The following is a 25,249-nucleotide window of genomic DNA, read 5'->3' on the forward strand; positions in this document are numbered from 1 at the left end:
CCTAAGACAGATGCTTAACCTACTGAGCCACCCAGACGGCCCTATAGATCTATTTCGATAGCCACTGAGAGATTTATGGGATGATGGAGTAGAGTAGTGGGAAGTGAAGTGACCAAGTACTGGTGATTTTACCGGTTGGATTACTGATTGGTTGATTTTACTGGTAACTAGAGCCAAAGAGAGATGTTGTTGGAGGCCAGTTTCTCTCTGCAACCTCAGTGAGGACTTGGAGAGTTGCTGGTGTCAGTTGCATAAAATAATTGGGTTAACTGGGTTGGCACTGGGGTTTGCTGAGGAGATGTTCTCAGGCAGAATGTCAGGTAGGAAGGAGAGCTGCTTTGCTTGGAATTTAAAGATTTTTTTTTTAAAGATTCTATTTATTAGAGAGAGAGAGAGACAGAGCGAGTGCATGAGTAGGGGGAGAGGCAGAGAGAGAGGGACAAACAGACTCTCCAGTGAGCAGGGAGCTGGACCCGGGGCTTGATCCCAGGACTCTGAGATCGTGATGCGAGCCGAAGTCAAACATCCCAGAAATTAAAGATATTAACGGGGTCTTCTGTTTGGCTTATTTAATTGGCTCTGTTGTTCGGAGTGAGATTCTCTCTTTTTTTTCTGGAGTGGGTGCAATAGTGGAAGAATTCTTAGTCACTACCATGGGCTTTTTTAAAATTTTAAATTATTTTTAGTTTGTTTTCTGCCTGTTCAGTGTTTGTACCAACATGTTTTTGGTCATTTGAATGCTAGAAATTTGGAAGCAAAATAGAGGAAGATGGCTTTTAAATCCAGTTTGGCTAGCATAATATATGTCTCTGACAAACTTTTCTGAAGTCTTGAATAACATTGACTAGCTTCTGAGAAGACTGAAGTGTTTTTGTGGGAATATACAGTTACCAAATAACCCATCTTTGCAGACTCATTTCATAAATGGGAATAAGCAAACAAGTAAGAGGTAATTTTTAGAACCTCCAGTGTTATATCATTTTATGAAGAATCTCCCCAGATATGATGAATTTCTCATGCCTGATATACTTTGGAGCAAAGAAAATAATTCAGAACAGCTAAAAGTCAGCTGTACTGCTTAAATTCTGAAAGCCTTCTGCTCAAAAGGCTATGCCAAAGTGGTAAAAATAAGACGACTTATTTTTAGAAGAAAGGAACAGAAACAGGAAAGAAAGGAACAAAGTAAATATCAGGTGTTAGGGATACATCTCAGAGGCATAGCAGAAGAGTGTTAGAAGATGGTTACTTAAACCCTAAGGCCAAATGGAGGCATCATTCCCAAGTCACAGTGTGTATCTTATATCTCAAGTGTACTTTAATGAGGAGCAATTACAGCTACCTCTGAGAGTAATGTTGTTTTAATCATTGCACAAATGGTAAAGCATAGAATGGGCCTCTACTCCAAGTGACGTTGAAAGGACAGATCATCATAGCTGAGTCTATTTGAAAGAAGCATTTTAAACACAGATCATTGCTACCCTCTCCTACCACCTTTGGTGGGTGAATTTCACTAAGAAAATTTAATCCTTTACACTCAGAATACAACAGAACAATTGGATTTCAATTTAAATGAAGGGCCCACTGTGCATTTAGTCTTTGCTCAGTGTTCTTACTCCTGTTGTGCTTTGGGAAGAGTCCAGAGAGGATGTGATGGGGCCTTTGTAAGTTCTCATTAGAGAATTTAAGTCTTTAATTGGAGAGACAGCGCTCTGCAGATGATTAGAGAACAATAACGTGATCTTGAGTGAGCTGTCAAGGCAGTTAAGGAATAAATGGTGTGATAGAAGTACTAAGCACTACAGCTTTTTAGAAAAAGGCTTGATTTACTCCAAATATCTCAAGATTGGGAATCTTGGCTGAGATGTCCTTAACTTTCACACTTTTCTACCTCAGAGCCTTATTAACATATTCAACAGGAGGAATAAAAGCAACCTCATTTTGTGAGTACAATGATAGAATTAGTAATACCCTAGTATTGATTTACTGTCAGTACCCAGGGGAAAGTATTTTCGTCTTTCATTCTCAGACTAGATTGATACTGAACTTGGAAATCCCCTTAAACATCAGATTTAGTTTGAATTTAGTAAAAAGTCACATTTTAAAAGAAGGGTGGGGGCGCCTGGGTGGCACAGCGGTTAAGCGTCTGCCTTCAGCTCAGGGCGTGATCCCGGCGTTACGGGATCGAGCCCCACATCAGGCTCCTCCACTGGGAGCCTGCTTCTTCCTCTCCCACTCCCCCTGCTTGTGTTCCCTCTCTCGCTGGCTGTCTCTATCTCTGTCGAATAAATAAATAAAATCTTTTAAAAAAATAAAAAAAAATAAAAGAAGGGTGACAAAGGAACCAGACTGTTAAAGTGCAGAGGTGTTCATTTACCCAAAGAATTCCTATTAGACAGGGCCAGACCATAATGTGTCTGTCAGAAGTAGACTCGGTATTTTTACTGACTTTTTGACTTCCTTGGATAGGCAATGCCACTCCTCAAAGAAAGATCCCCTTTGTGATGCTAAACCATGGTTAGCAAGTGGAAAATTAGAGCACATGTAACTGAAATAAATACTGCTCAGATTGCAAAAGAACAATGAAGAACTTGGATGTCATTTTATTACAACTTCTGCTAAGGACAATATTCTTTTCTCATCTCTGACTTTTGACTCATTAGTTCCATTTTACATTTCTTCTCCTGTTTCATCTTCTTTTTCTCCCCAGTGAGAGTTGGATGATGGGAAGTCAGGCTAATTTGGAGAAGACGGACTTGGCCATATTGGGGGGAGCTTAGATGTGCATCTTTCCAAACTCATTCTGATAATCTTAACATAGCTGCTACCAGGATCTAAGGCACAACCGCAAAGAAGGCAGTTTGGCTTTGCCTTCCCTGTGTTATTCCAAGATGTATCATGGGAGTGGGAGCATACAGCCCCCAGCTGCTTAGACTTTTCTCTTTCTGTAACTCCACCTTCTTCATCAAAATCCTTTGCTTGGAGGCATCAGATAACACTCAGTTGACTGATCAAAGTAAATATCAGGTGTTAGGAATATGTCTCTAACTGGTATGTTATCAGGTTAGATAGTTTTGAGCAGGGAAACCTTCTGGTTCTTGATTCTCTAGCTCAGTGCTTCTTAGAGAGTGGTCCAGTGATGGACAACATCAGCATCCCCTGGGAGCTTGTTAGAAATGCAAATTCTCAGGTGCCTCCTCAGACCCACACAGACTTTCTGGGGTGGAGCCCAGAATCTGTATTTTTAACAAGCTCTTCAACTGATTCTTACGCACACTACATTTTGCTCTAGCTGTTGCTCTTAGTCTCCTGCTTAAACCCTTCTGCTTAACTGATTTTCTACAGAGAGTAGCACCTGTTGGACTGTAAGCTCCATGAAGGCAGTGATCATATCTGCATAGTTTACTTTCGTCTTCATCACAGAGCCAGGAACAGCGGAAGTGCTCAGTAAATACTCATTGAATAAATGAGTGATCAGGATAAGCATTGTAGCCAGGTGGTGATGCCACATTGCCTATTTACAAAGTTGAAGAAGGGACTGCTGTGTCAGCTAGTCTCTCTTGGCCCTGAGTCAGTGTTGCATATGATCATGTGGACTTGGGTACTACTAGCTGCTTACAGGCTGTTGATCCCTATGTGGCCAGGAAGATCCTCTACAGGTGGATCTCTTAACCTTGTAAACCATATGAAAAATCTTTAAATGAAGTCCTTGAACCAGAAAGGGATCTCAGACCCACTGTTAAGTGATGATTATATGTCTAACAAACACAAGGGCCTAGAAGTAATTTCCTATATAGTGTTCAAGGAATGCCAGTTGGCTTCAGCCAATTTCTGGATTCCAAAAGCAGAATCTTCATGTATGTTTTATGGCTGAAGTGTACAACAAATGGCTCTTGGCTAGATTTAGAGCACTTCTTTTACCATGCTGTGTATCTGACCTAGTTTGCGTCTCCCTGTGCTACTTTGCTTCCTCCAGAAAGAGACGTTGAAGCCTTTTTGCACTTTTCTTGCACTTGCTCATGCTTACTAGATCTCACTTGGATTCTCCACACTGATAAGAGGCACTGCCATAAGGAGAAATTTTCTTATCTACCAGTAGTACTTACAGGAAGGTTCTTGCTCTTGAACTTTCAAGAAGCACTTGTTATTAATGTTTCAGCAAAGTCAGCTTCCTGAACACTTAATGATACTTGAAAATCTGTGGTTTATAGTACTTTTGAAATAGCGTTTTAAATTACACTCACTAGTCCATATAACCGAAGGTGGTCATGACTCACTTGAATCTTTAGCCCAAGGGGAGGACAAAGAGTATTTTATTTATTTATTTTTTTAAAGATTTTATTTATTTATTTGACAGAGAGAGAGAGACAGCCAGCGAGAGAGGGAACACAAGCAGGGGGCGTGGGAGAGGAAGAGCAGGCTCATGGCGGAGGAGCCTGACGTGGGGCTCGATCCCAGAACGCCGGGATCACGCCCTGAGCCGAAGGCAGACGCTTAACCGCTGTGCCACCCAGGCGCCCCAAAGAGTATTTTAAACTGAGGTTCCTAAGCTTAGATAGTTGTGTAAAGTTGGTGAACCACAGCTTGCGGGAAACAAAAAAGTACTTGGGAACTATGCTTCAAAGCAGTCTTGGGCTTGTCCCTGTAGTACCTTAGATAGACTTTCTTCCTTTTAGTAGAAGTGCTCTCCTGGTTCCAGAGCCTGTGCTGTTCCTCTTTTGTCAACATAATCCTCATCATTGGTCATAAGCACCATGGAAACTCCAATATCGCCCCCTTCCCTATTTGGGAATCTCTTCTTTAGTGTTTGTGACATGCTTAGACCCAGACTACTATGAGTAACCACCTGCTGCTGCAAAAGACAGCTACTGAAAGAAAAGGTTCTTCCTCCCAATGAAATGGCAGCCAGTTTCTTTTGTTCCCCTCCTGTCAACCAGGAAGCCCTGCCATGGCCGTACTGTCAAAGGACTTAATCCTCTTGTCAAAAGACTATTCCTCCTTCCAGTTGAGCAAGTCCAGCTGGGAACCGGGCAGCTCTTACTGCATCTTGTGCTATCTCATTCCTAGGTTAGGGAGCCATTTCAGGGACCCATAGCAAGCAGAGGATGTGGCAATGAATACAGATAGCCCAGAAACTCAGGTTAGTCTGGGGATAGTCATACACAGACTTAGTAATTCCTCTGGATAGTAACTGCCACCACTGTGCCCACAGCATGTCTGGCTTGATCATAATGGAGGCTACCCAAAACTTAACCCACAAAGGAGATACCCTGTTGAATTTGAGCAGTGTTGATAAGGTACAGTGTGTAGTAGTTGGAGTACTTTAGTGTCTTGGGGTCCATGGCAGAGGGCAGAGGTGGAAGTAATCCAGGTGGAGAGAGGCAGAGGATGATTGAGGTTTGCATGAAATAAATGCATATTCAGGGGTGCCTGGGTGACTCAGACAGCGGGCTCAGGTCATGACCTCGGAGTCCTGGGATGAACCCTGAGTTGGGCTCCCTGCTTCTGCCCCTCCCCTTTGCTCGTGCACACATATGTTTGTGTTCTCTCTCTCTCAAATAAAATCTTTTAAGAAAAAAAAAAGGAAATACATACATATTCAGTGGTCCTAGGTGTGGTTAGTCTAGTGGGCCAGGTATTTCCTGCCCCCAAAGATTCTGCCCATCTTTGTCATTAACTAGAAAGCATTGGAGAACCTTTGATAGTAATGCCCACCCTCAAGGGCCCTGACATTTACCTTACACAAGCTAGGGCTATTAGGAGGAGCTAGGTTTGTCCTAACCTTTTTGGGCCAAATGTCACATTGATCCACCTTATGACCTTACCCATGTTGCCACCCTCTGGTAGGTAACCACCCAGTAATGACAACTTCTTTTTCAGAAAGGCGAGAGGACCTTCGAGGAGGATTTATGCTTTGCTTTTTGGATGATGGAGCAGGAATGGATCCAAGTAAGTGATAAGATGATTTCTTCTTTTGGGGAGGATGTAACTCTTTTTACTGAATACTCATTGTGTTATTTTTCTGTTGCTTTACTGTTGTGACTAGAAGATCCACCTGGAGAGAGAGAGGTCTGTTGCAACATCTCAGGCTTAATTCCACTAATGGATTTGCCAGGTCTTGTCCTAGCATGGGAGATAGGATCTGAATGGCAACCTGAAGTCAGTCAGATTACCTGTCTCTTGACATTGTATTTATCAGCTTGCATAACATCCTGGAGCTGGAACTACAGAGGCCTCCCTCAGCCTTCATACCATGTTTTGGTAACAGAATAAGGTCGTAGCGATGGTGGTACTGACAGGCCAGTCGGGTTGTCTCCATTTGCCTCGTGGTTCTGAATTTCCTCGGAAAGTGGTTTTGGTAGACACACAGCCCTGCTTAGATTTAATAAGGCTCAGACCTTTGATTTTTGAGGATCCTGGGGAAGAAATGCAAATGCTTCACTTTCTTTTGTGCCTGTCACTTCAGGTGATGCTGCCAGTGTGATCCAGTTTGGGAAGTCAGCCAAGCGAACACCTGAGTCCACCCAGATTGGGCAGTATGGGAATGGGTTAAAATCGTAAGTATACTAGAAGCCCGTCGTAGGCCTCCATACAGAATCAAGCAATACTCTCCTGCTGTCCAACGAAAACTTTTCTATTCCTTATCCTACCATCAGTGTAACTGGAGCAGAAGAAAAGTCAGAAAGTAGTAGTAGTTTGGGGGGTTATAGCAACTGTTCAGCTAAGTTTTCCTTACAGATTGAAAGAATGAACACCCTAAACCATTTGGGGTGAGAGAAGGAAGCTGTAGGTTTCTCTTGGCAATGTGCTCTGGAACTGCACCTCTTCCGCTGATGAAAATTCTTATTTTTTACCCTATGGTTTGAGGATGCAAGTGGTGGTTTTGCGGGATTAGGATGTATCTGAGATGCTAAAGGTGTTGCTTCATGGCACAGCAGTGTTCCCTGAGCACCTGGCACATGTCATGCTTTGAGCCAGGCACTGAAGATCTGGGGTGAGTAATAGAGATCTGAACCTTCCCTTTCAAAGGACATGGTCTCCACTTCTGTGTCCTGCTAGTCCCTGTAGCAGGGACCTACCTAATGTCTTCAGATCCCTTGGGAACTTCTTTCTCAGCCCTTGGTTCCCACTTGTTTGGTGTTTGGAATGTGTTGTTCTGGTTTTGAGTGAAGCCCCAAGAGAAAGGTTTCTATTTCTGAAATGCTCACTTCCAGCTGTACATACCTTTGGATGGAATAAGATTTAGTGGAATTGGAGTTTGTACAAATGGAATTCTGAGTCATGTTTCCAGTCTTGCCGTGGAAAAGTGTTGTTTTATTTGAGAGAGGGTGGTGCTTTGGTCAGTCAACAGTATCAGTTGTCCCTCACATGCAGCATGCTTTGGATGTGTGGCGAGGAAAGGGAGTGCTTCCAAAGATATCAGGGACATGGTATCTGAACTTTTTGATTAGTCTTTCAAGGGAGAAACCAAATGGTAAGAACAAGTACTTACCATGTGCCAGGCACTATGCCAGAAACCTTACTGGATGATCTTATTTAATCCTTCTATTCTCATTTTTTATTTTCATTTTCCCAATGAGGACATTGAGATTTATGGGGATGAAGTGATTTGCCCAGAGGTATAAAAATATTTGCCCAAGTGTAGAGCTGAAATAGGAACCAGGTCCTTTTGACTGCAAAGTTGGAGCTGCTGTACATCTCACTTCAGTCATACAAATTAAAGTTCAAACCTCACCTCAGCCACCTAATTATTTCTCTGAGCCTCAGCTTCCTCTTTTGTAAATTGGGATTATAATACATGCCAAGTAAGTTAAGGATTAAATGTTTTCATTGCTTTGAGAGCCTTAGACTAGTTTCTGGATTCTTACTTTATTTCTACTTTGATCTTTCCATGGCAGGTTCCTGGCCTGACTCACTAGATCTAGAGTAGGTCCTTGGAATCTATAGGTTCCCCAGGTGATTCTGGTGCTGGTGCCCTAAATCCCCTATAACTGAGGTCTCTCAGAGTCAGTGCAAAAGAAGTCCTGACTTCCCATCTGGATTGCAGGCCAGGCTCCTCCTACCTGGTCTTAGCAGTTTTGTGGCCTCAGGCAAGCTCTTTGAATATCTTTTCTAATCTAGCAAATGGGGTTCTATTTCTGACTTTCTCCCGTATAGAGCAAGTCTGAGGAGCAAACAAATGTGACTCTGACAGTGCTTAGAAGACCAGGAAGTTGAGGGGCGCCTGGGTGGCACAGCGGTTAAGCGTCTGCCTTCAGCTCAGGGCCTGATCCCAGCGTTACAGGATCGAGCCCCACATCAGGCTCTTCCTCTATGAGCCCTTCTTCCTCTCCCACTCCCCCTGCTTGTGTTCCCTCTCTCCCTGGCTGTCTCTATCTCTGTCGAATAAATAAAAATCTTTAAAAAAAAAAAGAAGACCAGGAAGTTGAAAGTGTTGTCATTAGCATATTTTAGAATGAGTTTTGTAAAGGATGCATTGAGTTGGAGCCATCTAGTGTTGAGAGTGTATTTATTTTGAAACCAATTCAGAAGTTGAAAAAGAGTTTCAGGAGGGAGTGATTTGTGGTGAGAATAGGGCTGAGAAGCAAGGAAGCTAGCAGAGAGGTGGCATTTTGGGGGTTGTTGCTTTTTAGCCTCCAAGGTCAGGATCAAAGAGGGAGGAAAGAAGCACAAAGAGTTTTTGCCAAATTAGGTCAAGAGCAAGCTTTGACAGAAGGCAAGGTAATATGCCTCATTTTGCTATCTGTAAGCTTCAGGGAAGAAGGAGGAGGGCTGTGAAATCTGTCAGAGGAAGGAGCATTGCCAGCATCTTGGAAACTGGAGGAGGAGAAAGAGAACTTGGCAGCCCCCAGGGTGTCTCTGGATAGTGTCCTGGGCGTTTTCCTGAGCATTTGGGGAAATGAGACATGGCATTCATTTGTGTGTTTGGCATGCCAGCCTGGTTTGTATTTGTACATAGAAGAGAGTAATGAAGCTTCCCACTGCCATCCCCTCCCTGGGGTATTATGAAGACTAATAAGATAATAGCCATAAAGCCCCAGAAGCTGCTCAGAAGAAAGGAGCTGAACTGCCCCATTGTTCAGTGGGTAGTGAACTGTTGGAACTTCTGCCCTGTTCCATGTTGCCCAGAAAGGCCTGTCCTTGCCTGTTCCTCAGATGATTTAATGTGGCCAAACAGAGGAAGGAAGCAGTTGATTCCATTCGGACTTTACCTTGTGGAACCCAGCCTCAAGGCACATTTCTCAGAAACTAGTTGCATTTAAAAGCAGGGACCGCCTATGTCATAATGAGCTTGAGGTGGCAAAACAATTTTGAGACAAGATGGTTGTAGTTATAGGACATGAGCCAATTATAGGCCTCCTTGAAAACTATGATTAAGAATTATGTTATGTATGGTTAGCCCCTATATTTGGCTGAGCCTTGGGATCATATTGGGTTTTTTTTTTTTTTTGAGGACTTATGAGTGTAGATCACGGGCTGTGCCCTTGATGGTGCTGCCATTTCATGAGTGAATGAGAAGGGAGTTTGTGTCAACAAAGGAAGGACCAGATGGGAACGGATGGGGTCAGCATGGAAGATAATGTGTTGAAGGTATCGGTTCCTGGAGGGAAATCTGATGGTGGCACAAAGAGTACAGCAGCCCTTGTGTTGCTGAGATGAACCTGATGCATGGGCAGCAGGGTTACTTCTCGTTGTGGCAGCAGGTCAGGAGTTAACTTGGGGCTGATGATCTTTGGTGAATGTGCCCTAGAAGGGTGGTGAAGGAGCCTTAACTGTGGGTAAGTGGGGTCAGGCTGGTTGTGAGGAATGATGAAGGCTGATAGAAGAGCAGGGAGAATGAGGACTGTGGACCTCATCAGGGTCCTGCAAGGGAGGGAGGTCTTGAGAGCTTTTCAGAGGCAGTTTCAGTCGTGTCCAGAGGGTGAATTTGCTTCTTTTTCAGATGAGTTTTTGAATCCCTAGGAGAATAACCCATTTCTGCTTTCCTTTCAGGGGCTCAATGCGCATTGGGAAGGATTTTATACTCTTCACTAAGAAGGAAGACACCATGACCTGCCTCTTCTTGTCTCGGACCTTTCACGAGGAGGAAGGCATTGATGAAGTAGGTCCTGTCCTCATGGTCTGAGTCATCATTTCACATTTCCTGGGTCTGCCTAGGTTATTTGTGATACTGGGCTCATTGGGGTTGGAGGATTGCAGCCATGCCCCCGTTATGGGATTAGCTGGTTGGATGAACTGGTTGAGGGGTTAGGCAGACCTCTTAGTGTGAGAGGAGGTAAAAATCTCAAAGCTTTAGAGAACAGTTGTCTTGTTTCTGAGAATGAGGCCATCACATGGCAGGAACCAAGAGCTGGATTTGCAGCTTCTCTAGACCTGCAGCCTGAATTCAGTCTGGCAGGGTGTTGATATGAAGAGTTAAGTTTTATCAAGGGGAGTGTTTTGGCTTCTTGACTGTGGGTGAGATCACAACCTGTGATAATAATAGGAACTAATAATACGAGCAGCACTGTCTTTCCTATGTGATGGGGGTTTTGTGGAACGTGCTATGAATGTATTTTTCTGTTGAAGAAATATGTTGCTTTAATCATCTATATCAGAAGGTACAAGTCAGACCTGTGGGGCCTGGGCAGGTAGTGAAGCAGGTGACTGCATGCAAAACATCATTGTAAGTTCTTTGCTAAATGACAGATGACGCTTAGCCCTAGCTCATCATTACTATGCTGGAAAGAAGTCCTAGTGAATCTTGAATATTTGGATTTTAAAACATTTCAATAATTAGTTAACTATGTAAGCTAAACACATGCTCGGTTTAATCTTTGTGGCCTGGTGGTTCAGACATCTATGGAGCTGGTGTGGTGAGATCTGTGCTTCCTCATTAGAGGGGGGATCAGAGACAGTTTTAGTCTGCGCAGCCTCAGACTGGACTCCTCCTCCTTTCATGTGTGAGAAGTAGTGGCTAGAGCTGTAGAAAGGGGGCTGAGAGTGTCTGGAGAGAAATCCCCAGATAGGTGAATTTAGTCAGGGTTTCAGTCTGATTAATCTGTCTTGGTTAGCTGTGATTAAGTTTGTGCTGACCCTATTTAGATGTGCTTAAATCACAGCAGATTTGTTCATGGTGGGAATGAAAGGCTGTCTTTTTCCATCACCTTCACTTGGCAAGCCAGTGGATTTGTTTGCCTTTTTGGTGCACTGTGTCAGTTCATCGATCATACATGTAGTGAGGGACGTGGAAAGAACAGGCTCCTGGGAGAAGGTAGGGCAAGAGAACTTTTGCCCAGGCTGTGGTTTTCAGGAATGTTTCCTGATGGACTGTGGGTAATGGGAGGAGGGTGGTCAAGTCCACGGAAATAGTCTAAGACCCTGAGGGCTGCTGTGGGAAGGGACATGGCAGAGGGGCTGCCTGAAGAAAGGTAGTGGCTGCTGGAGAGCACGGAGGGCTAGGTCAGGCTTGACCTCAGGGCCTTGGTGAATATAGGACTTTACTAATACCAGCCTTCAAAGAGAATTTAAGCAAGTATCAGATTCCCTTTTAAAAAGATCAGTTTGGTGGGGCGCCTGGGTGGCTCAGTCAGTTAAGGATCTGACTCTTGATTTCACCTCAGTTCATGATTTCAGGGTTGTGAGATTGAGCCTCGCATTGGGCTATGTCCAGTGCAGAGCCTGCTTTAGATTCTTTCTCTCCCTTTCCCCCTCCCTGCTTGCACTCTCTCTCTCTCTCAAAAAAATCAGTTTGGTTATTGTGTGGTGATTGGATTGAAAAGATAGGTTTTGGAGTAGACTAGTTGAGATTCCTTAGCTGTGTGTAGCCTGGCAGGATTGCAGCAGGGAGGTTCTTTAACATGTGGGGCCCACAAATCTGGTGTTTAATTAGTGGAGAGGGGAAAGGGGAAGGAGGGTCATGAATGATGCAGGTTCTGGTATGGCAGCTGGGGCATGATGTGGGCTGTTTGGAGCTGGTGAAGAATGAAAGAGAGGGGCATCCTGCTCTTTGGTGAAGAGTGTGAGTTCTCCTGGACATGGAAAGTTAAGTCTGGGTTGTGAGCTTGGGGGGCGGCCTGGGCTCTGGGATTCTTGGTAGCAGATGAGCTCACCTAAAGGAGTGTGCAGATTGAGAAGAGGACCTGGGATCTCAAGGATGCTGTCCTCCTGGGAGAGGAGAAGGCCGGCGGAAGAGACAGGAGTGACCAGATGGGTAGGAGGAAAACCAGGAGAGTGGTGACATTGAAATTAAAGAAGTGTCCTGATGGCCATGACAGGTGCCAGTGGAAGTGTATGCTGTTTAAAGTAATGCTGTTGTCACGTGGGGCTGCTGTGAAGAATGGGGGTTGCAGGACCAGGTATAGATTCACAGAATACAAATCGAACTCAGTTCCCTGGGTTAAAAAGCTAGGTTGAAATTTTTTCCTTACTTGGTGCTAGAAGGTCACTATTTTGGATTGTACTCTAGTGCAAACTCAGCCAAGATTTCAAAACAAGATCATTTTCTACTGGGTAGGAATGTGTCCAAACCAGCTCTAGGGATGAATACCATTAGGCATAAAGCTTCTTAGAAACCAGTAAAATGTCTCAGAACCCTTAACAGTTTATCACCCCAGCACTTGTTAAAATACAGAATCTCTTTTTTCTCAGGGTGAGCCATTTGATTTGAACCTTTGAGGTGCCTGGACTGGTTTGCTTTACAGAGGGAATCAAGCAGTCAGCTGTCCACAGGGCTTCTGGGCTGCTGGCTGGGAGAGGAGCACATCTAAGCCTATGCGTGTGGCACTTGAGGGTAGGGTTTTAGAAGAAAGAGTAGGATTTTTGCCCCCAGTTTTATTGAGGTACAATTGATAAAAGTAGGAATTTTAAAAATATTAGATCAAATTCCATAATATGGAATAGTGTATTAAAAACAGAGTTGAGAGAGTAATTATAAAGTGAGCACCTAGGTAGCTGCCATAATAGACTGATACTAGAAGCCCTCAGTGTGTCCCCTCACTAGTTCTATTCCTTATTGCACCTCTGAAGGAACCGCCTTCAGGTAATTTTTGTAATTATTATTTCCTTGTTTCTCTTTATAGTTCTGCCACCTGTGTTGTATATGCATTCTTGAATAATAGTTGTTTTGTCTATTTTATGACGTTTATATAAGTGGGCTCATACTATAAGATTGTTTTTTTCCTTTTATTTTGCCTTTTCAGGTAACATTTTTTTTGTTGTTTTGTTTTAGTAGGGGGAGGGGCAGAGGGAGAGAAAGAATCTCAGGCAGGCTCCATGCCCAGCATAGAGCCCAACATGGGGCTTGATCTCACGACCCTGCGATCATGACCTGAGCCAAAATCAAGAGTTGGACACTTAACCAGCTGAGCCACCCAGGCGTCTGTCACATAACGCTGTTTTTGAGATCCATCCATGTTGATGCTAATAGCTGTTAGTTCGTTCATTGTCATTACTACACACTATTCTATTGTATAAATACATGATAGTATAATTTATCCATTCTGTATTGGATATTTGTGTTACTCTTACATGTTTGCTGGTATATATGTGCAGGAGACACTCCCAGAACCTGGGAGTCGAATTGCTGAGTTGTATGTTTATATGTATCTTCAGATTCACTAGATAAGTACAGATGTCTTTTCAATAGTAGAAAGAGTAGAATTAATACCAAATTAGGAGAATGGCCAGGGCCATCCCAAACAGGGATGCATGCAAAGACCCCACGGGATGAATCAGCATATCCCAGAGGACCTAGTGCTGTGAGTCTGAGTCTTGGGAAGGGCAGAAGCCCCAGAGCCTCTGGTGTTAGGCAGCAAAGCTTGGACCTCACCTCTGGGGCAGTGTGGAGCCACTGTGGAGAGGGACAAAATAGATGCACATCTTGGGGGAAGGCTATTTTGGGTCCTCCCTCAAAGTGTCTGCCCGTGCTTTCTCCAAAGGTGATAGTCCCATTGCCCACCTGGAATGCTCAGACCCGGGAACCTGTCACAGACAACGTGGAGAAGTTTGCCATCGAGACAGAACTCATCTACAAGTATTCTCCCTTCCACAATGAAGAGGAAGTTATGACTCAGTTCATGAAGATTCCTGGGGACAGTGGTAAGTAGGCTTTGAGCCTACAGCCCCTAGAATCCAGGATCTCCAGAGCCGTGTGTGAGTCGTGTGGGGATGGGCAGGTGGCAGCTGGCAGGACAAAAGGAGAATTTGTTTCCCAGGAACACTGGTGATCATCTTCAACCTTAAACTGATGGATAACGGAGAGCCAGAGTTAGACATAATCTCAAATCCAAGAGACATCCAGATGGCAGAGACTTCCCCGGAGGGCACGTGAGTGTGACTGGGAAGGGAGGGAAGGCTTGGAAATAGTGTTCATTTTCTCAGGGAGAGAAAGCTTAGGAGGTGACTTAACGAAGCATGGGGGTGTGGGAAGCTCATTCCCTGAATTTCCCAGTATTGGAGTTGATAAAGCTGAGTACTCCGTGTTTTCCTACCACGAGCAGAAGGACGAATAGGACAGCAGCTCCTCAGCTAAGCCAGAAGAAAAAAGTAATGATCCTTTGCCCTGACTCCTTGATTTGGAAACTAAGCCTAGAGACCGGAGAGGATTTGCTGAGTCTCTGGTGGGGCCATTGGTAGGGCTGTGTCCTGTGTCTGTGGAGTGCCTGTGCTGGGGATGTGAGGGGTATGCTGGCCACACCGAGGAGTTAGCCCTTCAGGGTGGTGAGAAAAGCCGAGATGTTTAGGTGGAGAGTCTGCAGAGAGGCTGTCCTGCCATATCTTTGGTCAAGCTGGTTGTGGGGTGGATGCTAGCACTCCTCCATTTCTGCCACCTCTAGGAAGCCAGAGCGTCGCTCTTTCCGTGCCTATGCTGCTGTGCTCTATATTGATCCCCGGATGCGAATCTTCATCCACGGGCACAAGGTGCAGACCAAGAGGCTCTCCTGCTGCCTATATAAGCCCAGGTAGGGGCCTGCCCATCCTGGTCTGCTGTTCCTTGAGCTGAGGATGGGGCCGTGGCTGTATTTCTTGGGGGCATTGTTGGAGTGATGCTAGGAGTGATGATAAGAGGCTCTGACAGTGTTGACTGCATTTAGGCCTCTAAGCTACTTGGGATTTACTGCATGGAAACTTCTAAGTCCTGAGGGAGGGACACAGATGGCTGATGAGCTGTGCAAGTTGGCTGGTGAAGCTTTTTGAGTATGAGTGCCTTCTGTGACGTGGAGGGTGCCCTGCCTGGCACAGTGAACTGTCTGAGCCTCTCAGCTTCAGGGCCAACGGGCCTTTAGACACTACACAGGAGAGAGCAAAGGCCCTGGCCAGTTGCTGAGATTTGTTTCTGCTGTGGGGTTATTGACATACCTGGTGAGTAGTGGGGTTGCTTATCAAAGATGGAGCAAGGGGCAAGTGGAATAAGGAATTGAGTATTTTGCTAAAATAAGTTTGTTTTTGACTCATTCATGAGTACAGTGTAGCTTGGAAGGAGGCAGGAAGGCAGGGTGCTTCCTGAGTTGCTCAGGTTGCTGCCCTACCATGCTGCTCCTTGGGTCTTCAGGTTGCTTTTTCCCCTGTCCAGGATGTACAAGTACACATCAAGCCGTTTCAAGACTCGTGCAGAGCAGGAGGTGAAGAAAGCTGAGCATGTAGCACGGATTGGTAATGTGCACCCCCCTCCCTGGGCAGGAGCGGGGGGCGGGGATCAGGTTGGGGTTGTCTGGGGGATACTTGTGGCCAAAGCAGGATCCAAAAAAAGCTCTGTCTAGCATCCAGGGGCAGGCTGTTCTCCTGAACCACTGGTCTAGTTCCTCTTGCACCCCTCCCCCTGTATGCCAATCCTCTCAGCATTTTTTCTCCCCAGACTGTACTTTCTCTTCATCAGCCATTTATAGGGATTTAACCTAAACCGTGTCAATTCCTTGGCTTGCCCAGAGTGAAGAATCTCACACTTTCCTTTGGCCCAAATACTTGTGAAATTGTTTTTCCTGACTTCAGGGCAAAAATCTCAAGGTCTCACATGCTGATGGGGCTTCTTGGCTGCTTGATGGAGAGTGATTGGCTGAGGACTTTGGTAACTTCCAGCTCCTGCTGGGGATGTAACTCTGGTTCCCTCAGGCAGTTTTTGACCTGTTCTGGTTCATTTGGAAAGTTTAAAAAACATGTCTCAAGTATAAATATTGCCTGTTTTGTTTGGGGCCTCCAAACAAAAGGATTTTCCTTTTTTGTACTGACTCTGCATTCCAGGTAGGGGGGTTGGAAGTTGCCCTCCCAGCTCTCCTGTTCCTTGACAGTGTACGACATCCTGCCCAGCGGGTACTAACTCTGGGATTCAGGAGGGATGACTAAAAGTTTTTGAATCTTTGTATTCCTTAATCATGGTTTCTTCTGGATTTCAGCTGAGGAGAAGGCACGGGAGGCAGAGAGCAAAGCTCGGACCTTAGAAGTTCGACTAGGTGGAGACCTTACACGGGACTCCAGGGTGAGGCCCCAGATCTGAGCAGCTGTTGTCTACCATTTCTGGCATTAGGATCCCAGAGCTGGCCTGGCTCAGGCCCAGGCTAGTCATGAACTCCCTGCCCTAAAGCTGCAAAATGGATATAAAGATGTTTCCATAATCACTATTGAACATACTGTGTGGCGGGATCTTGGCTAATCATTTCAACATTCTAACAACCATACGGAGTGGCCACTGTTAGTATTGTCAGTTTATAGAAAGGGAGATTGAAGTGAAGATGGTCACTTGCCCCAGGTCACACACAGTAGTGAAGGGGTCTGAGCAGTTCTCTACCCCTCTTTGATGCTATTATTTCAGTTGGGGGTGTTTCCTCCTTCATTTCAGCCTGGTCAGGTAAAGCACAGCTTTTGTGTTTGTCCCCATCAAGGCCATTTTCTGTAGAAAAGAAGTAAATCTCTAAATGTTCTGAATCCATGTGATTTAAAGTGAGACGTTTCAGATGTTTGTTATAATATTGCCTGCTGCAGCCCAGAGCACCTCCTCCCCTCACTTGGTGCCAACATACGTTTCCAGGTGATGTTGCGGCAGGTCCAGAACACAGCCATTACTCTGCGCAGAGAAGCTGATGTCAAGAAACGGATCAAGGAGGCCAAGCAGCGGTGAGTGCTGGGGCTGCCTTTTGTGTGTGTTTGTGTGTTTTTTTTAAAGATTATTTATTTATTTGTCAGAGAGAACACGAGTGTGCACAAGCAGGGGGAGCAGCAGGCAGAGGGAGAAGCAGGCTACCCCCTGAGCAAGGAGCCTGATGCGGGACTCGATCCCAGGACCCTGGGCTCATGACCTGAGATGAAGGCAGCCGCTTAACCAACTGAGCCACCCAGGCGTCCCTGGTGTTTGGTTTTTAAAATTATGTAGCTTTTGTACTCATTATTGATAATTAAAGAGCTTGAGGAATCCCTCCCCACTGTGTGAGGTTGCTATTCTATCACAAAGATTGTTTTGAGAGAGCCACTGACATGATCCCAAATGCTTGTCAAATGCCCATTGCAGGTTTTTTCCTAAGCTAGGAAAAGGGGGAGGGGGGGTCAATCCCTGGAATAGGACACCAGACCTTCCTTCCTGACGATGCCTGTTCTTTCTTCTCTCCCTCCCTTTCTTCCTTTTTTTTCCTCTCTCTCCTTTCTTTTTTCTCTTCTTTTTCTCCTTTTCATTTAAAGGATACATAAAATACTCATTGTATAAAACTTGTAAAACAGACCATTTTTAGAAATATTTTAAAACTCCCTTTCATTAGTACCGTCTGGTAATGTCTACTCTTTATATTTTATTCCTGGTTACAAATGTGGAGCAATGCTGTAGTTTGAGTTTTGGACCTTTTTCATCTAGAATGGGCGATTGTCCTGGCTCATTAGATTATCTCCATGTTCCACCTTATGTCTGGAGCTTCTCAGGGCTTCAGACGTTGAATTCCTGGGTTGGCCTTCCTGTCACAGGCATAGGTTCCCAGATTCTTCTGAGTCAGTGCACTGCTCATCCATCTGCTTCTCAGCTCCATGATTTTGTTACTTATCACATGAGGATCTGTTCTCTCACATACATGTTCATCGTTCTAGTGAATTTTTACCTTTTTAAAATAAATGACTGTCACATTAGTGGAGTACATATGACCTTGTGTTTAGTCCACTATGTAATTGTCTTCACAGAGATCTGCAGCAGCTTCACAGTATCCCATTCATACTTAAACCTTAACATCCCTGTTCTGTTACCAGAAACCAGCAACAGTCACATACTTTTAGTTAAGGATGCTTACAGTCACTGCACAGTACCCTACCAAATCTGACGGGTTACACACTGATCGGAAATGCAAAAACATTTGTTAACACGTGTCAGGTTTAAGCTTAAGCTAACATATCTTAAAGACCTTGGTGTTTGTGTGTTAATGGGTTGATCTGCTTAAGTTTATCTTGTGTCTTCTCAGAGCACTTAAAGAACCTAAGGAACTGAATTTTGTTTTTGGGGTCAACATTGAACATCGGGACCTGGATGGCATGTTCATATATAACTGTAGCCGCCTGATCAAGATGTATGAGAAAGTGGGCCCACAGCTAGAAGGGGGCATGTGAGTATTGCCCAAGGAGAGCTTTTCAGCCCAAGGCAGTGGGCCAGTGGAGTGACGGAGCTGTGGTTCCTTCTCCCTGCAGGGCATGTGGTGGGGTTGTCGGGGTTGTTGATGTGCCCTACCTGGTCCTGGAACCTACACACAACAAGCAGGACTTTGCTGATGCCAAGGAGTACCGGCACCTGCTGCGGGCGATGGGGGAGCACCTGGCACAGTACTGGAAGGACATTGCCATTGGTAATTCCCTTTCTGTTCACTTCCAACCTTAGGCTACCCTTAGTGCCCAAGGGTATAAATTTAGGAAGAGCGAGAGGCTGGCTCCTAGTATGATATGTGGGTGTTTCCTTTCCAGCCCAGAGGGGAATCATCAAGTTCTGGGACGAGTTTGGCTACCTCTCTGCCAACTGGAACCAGCCCCCATCCAGTGAGCTACGTTACAAGCGCCGGAGAGCTATGGAAATCCCAACCACAATCCAGTGTGGTGAGCTGGTGGTTGGAACCACCTCCTGACTCTTCACCATAATCCATGACCCTCTTCTCTCTGTCCCCTTGCTGGCCTCCTGACTTGACTGACTTTCATGGACTTTGGGTCCCACTGGGGATGAGTCTGTTTGGTGATGGCCCTAGGAGCTCAGCCTTGGGGCTGTGTCAGGTCCCACCTGTCCCTCCTGAATGAGGCAGAAGGTGTCTAACCTGCCAGGCCCCACTTGGTTTGGTACCACATTGTTAATGGTGTGAGTGATGATTGAGCCAGGTTCCTGTTGGAGGAAGGAGAGGGGCTGGGAACATTGAAAGTCCACAGTGTAAAGTGTCTATTCTTGCTGGAATCACTGTCCCTGAGAAGAATTACTATTCTGCAAGGAAGGCAGAATTGTAGCCAGAGTAAAGATCTTTGCACAAAAAGTTGGGGGCATCTTTGCCTTGGGCTTGGTTAGGAGGAACCTGCTTACTAAAGATATTGTTATGGGGCATGGCTGATGTTTGTGGGGGTGTTTTCTGTGTCACAGATTTGTGTCTGAAGTGGCGAACCCTCCCCTTCCAGCTGAGTTCTGTGGAAAAAGATTACCCTGACACCTGGGTTTGCTCCATGAACCCTGATCCTGAGCAGGACCGGTGAGCACTTGCCCTAATAAGGAGATTGTGGGTATCTCCTCTTTCCCCCACTGTATTCTCCCTACCCTTTGGGTAAGTAACTTGCTGTGCACCTTGAGGTCAGTGCTGATATCCTCACATCTCTGTCTTGCTGCAAATAATAAGTGCCTTGGAAATAAGAATAGATGTCTGTCCTGCAGTGAGTATTAATTGTGTACATTTGGGAACCCTGAGGTGGTTGCTGTGGCGAGAGACAGCCTGGGTTGGCTGAAGAGGAGGAACCTTGTCCTGCTTAGGGCCCTGTTTTGCCACAACCTCCCTAACACCCTCTTTCTACAGATGTGAGGCTTCTGAACAGAAGCAGAAGGTTCCCCTGGGGACATTCAGAAAGGACCTGAAGACACAAGAAGAGAAGCAGAAGCAGCTGACAGAGAAAATTCGCCAACAGCAGGAAAAACTAGAAGCCCTGCAGGTGCCTGGGTCATGGGCAGTGGACAGAGACAGCTCACGTCTGTCTGGGATGGGAACAGGAACCCTCAGTGACTCCCTGGTTCTTGAGTACACCAATGATGATGATTTTAAAAAATCAAACTATTTTGTCTGTGTATTCCTACGTGGTCAGAAAATAAGTATCCTACCAGAGAGGTAACCACCATTAACTAACATATCCTTCTAACTTTTTTTTTTTTTTAAAGATTTTTATTTATTTATTCGACAGAGATAGAGACAGCCAGCGAGAGAGGGAACACAAGCAGGGGGAGTGGGAGAGGAAGAAGCAGGCTCCTAGCGGAGGAGCCTGATGTGGGGCTCGATCCCATAACGCCAGGATCACGCCCTCAGCCGAAGGCAGACGCTTAACTGCTGTGCCACCCAGGCGCCCCATATCCTTCTAACTTTTTTATGACTGCCTATGTACATATAAATATGTATTTTTAAAATAAAAATACGGAAATCACGTATCATGACACACACTCTTTTTATTGCATACTTTTCTTGGGATAATTTTCCAGAAGTGAATTTGGAAGAGTAAAAGGGCTTGTAAAATTTTATGGCTTTTTAAAACCACTTCCAGGTTATTCTCCAGAAGATGTACTAATTTCTGTTTTTTACAAGCAGTACATTTAAAGTATTTTTTTTGCAAATTCGACAGGTAAAGATACACATCTTCTAATTTGAATTTTGTATTTTTAAATTGGACAATTTTTTTATTCATGTTTCTTTCAGGATAGCTTATTCTCATTTTCTTCATAATTGATTTGTCAGGTTTTTGAGGTATAGTTACAGTATTAACCCTTTATCATTTTTATTATAAAAAGCTTTTTCTTTTCTGGCTTCTGTGTCTGCAGATGTTTACACTAACCTGGATGTCTTAGGCCTGCCTCCCTTTCAACTGAATCCCACTTGTCCTTTCTGACCTTTTCCTACCTTCTCTGGCTTTTTATAGGAATTTAGTCTATTGATGCTTCTTCCTGGTTTCTTAATTGCTAGATTAATCACGTAGTATCCTGTAGTTTGCTGATGATTTAGTGTCTATTTTTTGTCTCCCCAGTGAGAATGGGAGTCTTAGAATAGTAGGACTGTGGCCTAGGTTTGTTTTTTTTTTTTTACTATGCCCACTGTCCCATACACATAGTAGGGATCCAAAGAGTTTGCTTGAATATACCAAAATATGCAGACAACCTCATCATCATGTTTGCTGTGCAGAAAACCACACCTATCCGCTCCCAAGCTGACCTGAAGAAATTGCCTTTGGAAGTGACCACCAGACCTTCCACTGAGGTAAAGCCCAGGAGTGGGGGAAGAACTTTTCCTTAGGTGTCTTGTGCTAGGATAGGTGTTCTCACTGTTTCCGGTTCTCTTTTAGGAACCTGCACGTAGACCTCAGCGACCTCGGTCACCTCCTTTACCTGCTGTGATCAAGAATGCCCCGAGTAGACCCCCTTCCCTGCAAGCTCCCAGGCCAGCCAGCCAGCCCCGAAAGGCTCCTGTCATCAGCAGTACCCCAAAGCCTCCTGCCCTGGCAGCTCGGGAGGAGGCCAGTACATCCAGGCTGTTGCAACCACCTGAGGCCCCCCGAAAGCCTACTAACACGCCGGTTAAGACTGCGCCCCGGCCCACCCCTGTGGTGCAGCCACTGTCACCATCTCTGCTACCCAACTCCAGGAGCCCTCGGGAGGTTCCTGCTCCCAGAGCCATCAAGACTCCAGTGGTCAAGAAGCCAGAGCCACCCACTAAACTCTCCCCAGTGAGATGCTTTTTCTCTTCCAGCCCCAAGTCTACCTTTAGTGGTGTAGGAATGGAATCAGGCTGTGTCAAAGCTATACTGGGGGAGCTTCGCTGGAGATCACTGAATCTAAAGCTTCCTGTTGTCCCTGAGGAGGAGTCTCAGTAGCTGAAGGGGACTTGGTCAGGGCACAGAGCAAGTTGGTTTCCTGTCCAGGGAGCTCTTCACTGCTGTCTTTCGAGTTTTGGTCTGCCATCAGTTTTTTGTCCTGTCCCATCAGTTTTCATGGTGTCAGTGTAGGTTGGCAGCCTTGGTGGACTGCAGCAGTGGTCAGCATGTCTCAGGGAGGTCACAGCTGGCTGGTCAGGCAGGTTAAGGGAGAAGTAAACTGAGAGGCTCCCCCTACAACAGCTTTGAGCAAAGTTCCTTGTGGGCACAAGAATCAGGAGGTTGCTGCATACTGAGTAATGTTGGGGGGCTCAGCCCTGGGGGAACTGAGAAGCATGCAAGTTGGAACAGCTCCTTTAGGTCAGGTGGAACCTTCCTACACTTCAAGGGCTGAGAGAGCCCCTTCTCACATTCCCTCTCCTCTCGCTGTAGACCACTCCTGGTCGCAAGCGGACTCTTGGGGTCTCTGAGGAAGAAGAAGCTGAGGAAGAGGCTGAGAGGAGGAAAGAGAGGTCTAAGCGGGGCAAGTTTGCAGTGAAGGAGGAAAAGAAGGACTTGAATGAGGTAGGTGGTCCCAGGAGAGATTAGAACTTCCTTCCCCAGGGTTGCAGTCTGCACCAGTTCCATTTCTGTTTTGTGATTTGAGCCTTCTGGAAACCCAGTTCATCTCTATAGGACTTTTAGTCAACACAGAGGACTTAGAAACATGGTGCCAGGTAGGCTTCTGAGTGAGACTGGCTTCTGGCTCTCCTCACAGGCTGGAGGTCACACACAGCTCAGGGAGGCTTGAAACCCTTTGCTTTCCTGTGACTCTGACTTTCCTTTGCGTACTGTGTTTATAAAGGTGGCAGAAGGGTAGATACTCAAGGTAGTGATTTAGACAACAGCTCTTGGTGAGACATGGAGATTTAAATGGCCACATGAGACAACATGAGGTGACAGCTTATGACCCTGGGTTGCCAATCATGTAAAAATCTGCTTTTCAGGCGTACTGGGGATGCCTCTAACAGACTCTGTTCTCCTTACAGCTCTCGGACAGTGCTGGGGAAGAGGAACCAGCTGACCTTAAGAGGGCTCAGAAAGGTGAGTTTGGGGAGGTATCTGGCAGCCTGTGGGGGAAATGGGTAGTGGGGCCCCTCAGCCAGCAACTGCTATTTCTAAAGGCTCTTGAAGGCTTTCCTGGCTCTGGGCCCTTGTGCAGCAATGGTTCCAAGTCTGATCCCGAGAAGAATTCTGGATAGCACACCCTTATGTGTATTTTTAGCACAAATTTCTTGGCTTACACCTCTGGCAGTCACTCATTCTGTTCTTTGGCACCCTCATGGCAGATGGGAAAGGAGACCAGGGTGGCTGGGCTCCGTGTTCCTCGCAGAGTACGGACAAGCATCTAGGGGTTCTTGTCCCTGCAAATCCCTTGGGACCACCTCTCAAGGTGTCCTGAGTGGGGAACTTTGTTAATTTTCTGACTCCCGCTCCATCCTCATTCTTTCAGATAAAGGGTTGCACGTGGAGGTGCGTGTGAACAGGGAGTGGTACACAGGCCGTGTCACAGCTGTGGAGGTGGGCAAACATGTGGTGCGGTGGAAGGTGAAGTTTGACTACGTGCCCACAGACACCACTCCGAGAGACCGCTGGTAACGCCCCTTTCCAGAAGCTGATGGAGTTGGCCAATCCAGGGGGAGGTCTGTCCCTGGCCTTCCAGCAGGTGGCCCATCCTGGGCGCCTGGGGCATTTATGACACAAGTGCTGTGTGCCTCCTAGGGTGGAGAAAGGCAGTGAGGATGTGCGGCTGATGAAGCCCCCTTCTCCGGAGTACCAGAGCCCAGACACACAGCAGGAAGGCGGGGAGGAGGAGGAGGAGGAGGAGGAGGTGGTGGTGGCCCAGCAGGCTGTAGCCATGGCAGAGCCCTCTACTTCCGACTGCATCCGCATAGAGCCTGACACCACTGCCCCGAGCACCAACCATGAGACCATTGACCTGCTCGTCCAGATCCTCCGGTACATCTGTCTTCCCATTCTGGGGCTAGCTGTGGCTCTCCACACTTTTTCTTGCTATTCTGAATTTCTGTTCCCACCTTCTTTCTTTAGGAATTGTTTACGATATTTTCTGCCTCCAAGTTTCCCCATCTCCAAGAAGGAGCTTAGTGCTATGAATTCAGATGAGCTAATATCATTTCCTCTGGTGAGTTTGGCCTAACCTTTATTTTTACTCTATATGGCCCCTCAGCTTTGTGCTTTTTGTGATTGCCAGCTCTTGCTGTGTCCTCCCCCCCTGCCCCCCGCAGTAGCTAGATATGACTGTGATGTGCGCAAGTCAAGCATACCCTACCATAAGATGCTGGGTCTGAGTCCTCACTTAGTGACAACAGCCCTGGTTTGAGATTTTGCAATGAGTATATCCTTTTTCCTCTACCCCAGCAGAGGGCATAAACTTGTCCCCGGCAACAGTCAAGAACTTAGGCTCAAAGTGCCTAAAACTTAACTCTTAGAGTGAAGTAAGAGATGTGTTAGAAGTAAGCACTGGGTGTTATTATGCTGATGTGGCACAGGCCCTGTGCTGGACCTCTTAATGAGCAGCAGAAGAGAGTCGTGCCTCCAAGTGACTTATGATTCAGTAGAGACTGAATTTTTACCAGGTAGTTGGACATGAGACTGAGCGCAATAAGTGCTGTGGAAGCAGGTAGTTGGGCTGTGGCACCCTTGGGGAGGGAGGGAGCAACAGTCTGAAGTGCCTGTGTAAGTGACAGGGAAGCTTTGAGACAGGGAGACTTTGTGAGCAGGGGGTCAGAAGGATGAGTTTCCAGGTCAAGGCAGCAGGCTATGTGGTGAGCATTTAGGGAAGAGGGCCTGAGAGCCAGGGTATGGTACGTTTTGAATGTCTGGTCTTCGGCATAATGGAGAGGCAGAAAAAGTTTTTAGCTGGGGGAGTTGTCAGTCTGAACCTGGTCTAGGGCAGGAGTCAACAAACTTTCTGTACAGGGCCAGTTAGCAAATATTTTCAGCTTTGTGGGTTATACAGTCTGGTAACTACTGAACTCCATTATTACAGCGTGAAAGCTGCAGTAGACAGTTTGTAATGGAATGGATGTGGCTGTGCTCCAATAAAGTTTTGTTTACAAAAACAGGTGGTAGGCAGATTTGGCCTGGGGCTCTAGTGTGCTGACCCTGCCCTAAGAGGATACCTCTTGTGGCAGTGTGTTTGGGTGGGATGGGTGGATGG

At 45.9% G+C, this 25,249-nt stretch overlaps 1 protein-coding gene across 5 annotated transcripts in view; it reads left to right on the forward strand.

Moving 5' to 3' along the window:
* Window positions 1-25,249, forward strand: part of MORC2 (MORC family CW-type zinc finger 2) — a 39,519-nt gene that overhangs the window by 10,244 nt on the left and 4,026 nt on the right. For all 5 annotated transcript variants that reach the window (XM_034638738.1, XM_034638739.1, XM_034638741.1 and 2 more), the window contains exons 4-24: window positions 5,878-5,946; window positions 6,464-6,554; window positions 9,991-10,099; window positions 13,917-14,076; window positions 14,193-14,304; window positions 14,814-14,939; window positions 15,551-15,630; window positions 16,368-16,450; window positions 17,000-17,085; window positions 18,405-18,545; window positions 18,628-18,782; window positions 18,898-19,026; window positions 19,553-19,658; window positions 19,977-20,109; window positions 21,342-21,416; window positions 21,502-21,882; window positions 22,462-22,593; window positions 23,058-23,112; window positions 23,522-23,663; window positions 23,791-24,027; window positions 24,118-24,211. In XM_034638738.1, coding sequence (XP_034494629.1) covers window positions 5,878-5,946; window positions 6,464-6,554; window positions 9,991-10,099; window positions 13,917-14,076; window positions 14,193-14,304; window positions 14,814-14,939; window positions 15,551-15,630; window positions 16,368-16,450; window positions 17,000-17,085; window positions 18,405-18,545; window positions 18,628-18,782; window positions 18,898-19,026; window positions 19,553-19,658; window positions 19,977-20,109; window positions 21,342-21,416; window positions 21,502-21,882; window positions 22,462-22,593; window positions 23,058-23,112; window positions 23,522-23,663; window positions 23,791-24,027; window positions 24,118-24,211 — 2,696 coding nt within the window. The remainder of the gene's footprint in view (window positions 1-5,877; window positions 5,947-6,463; window positions 6,555-9,990; window positions 10,100-13,916; window positions 14,077-14,192; window positions 14,305-14,813; window positions 14,940-15,550; window positions 15,631-16,367; window positions 16,451-16,999; window positions 17,086-18,404; window positions 18,546-18,627; window positions 18,783-18,897; window positions 19,027-19,552; window positions 19,659-19,976; window positions 20,110-21,341; window positions 21,417-21,501; window positions 21,883-22,461; window positions 22,594-23,057; window positions 23,113-23,521; window positions 23,664-23,790; window positions 24,028-24,117; window positions 24,212-25,249) is intronic.

This window comes from Ailuropoda melanoleuca, chromosome 12 (assembly GCF_002007445.2).
Source record: "Ailuropoda melanoleuca isolate Jingjing chromosome 12, ASM200744v2, whole genome shotgun sequence".
NCBI lineage: Eukaryota > Metazoa > Chordata > Mammalia > Carnivora > Ursidae > Ailuropoda > Ailuropoda melanoleuca.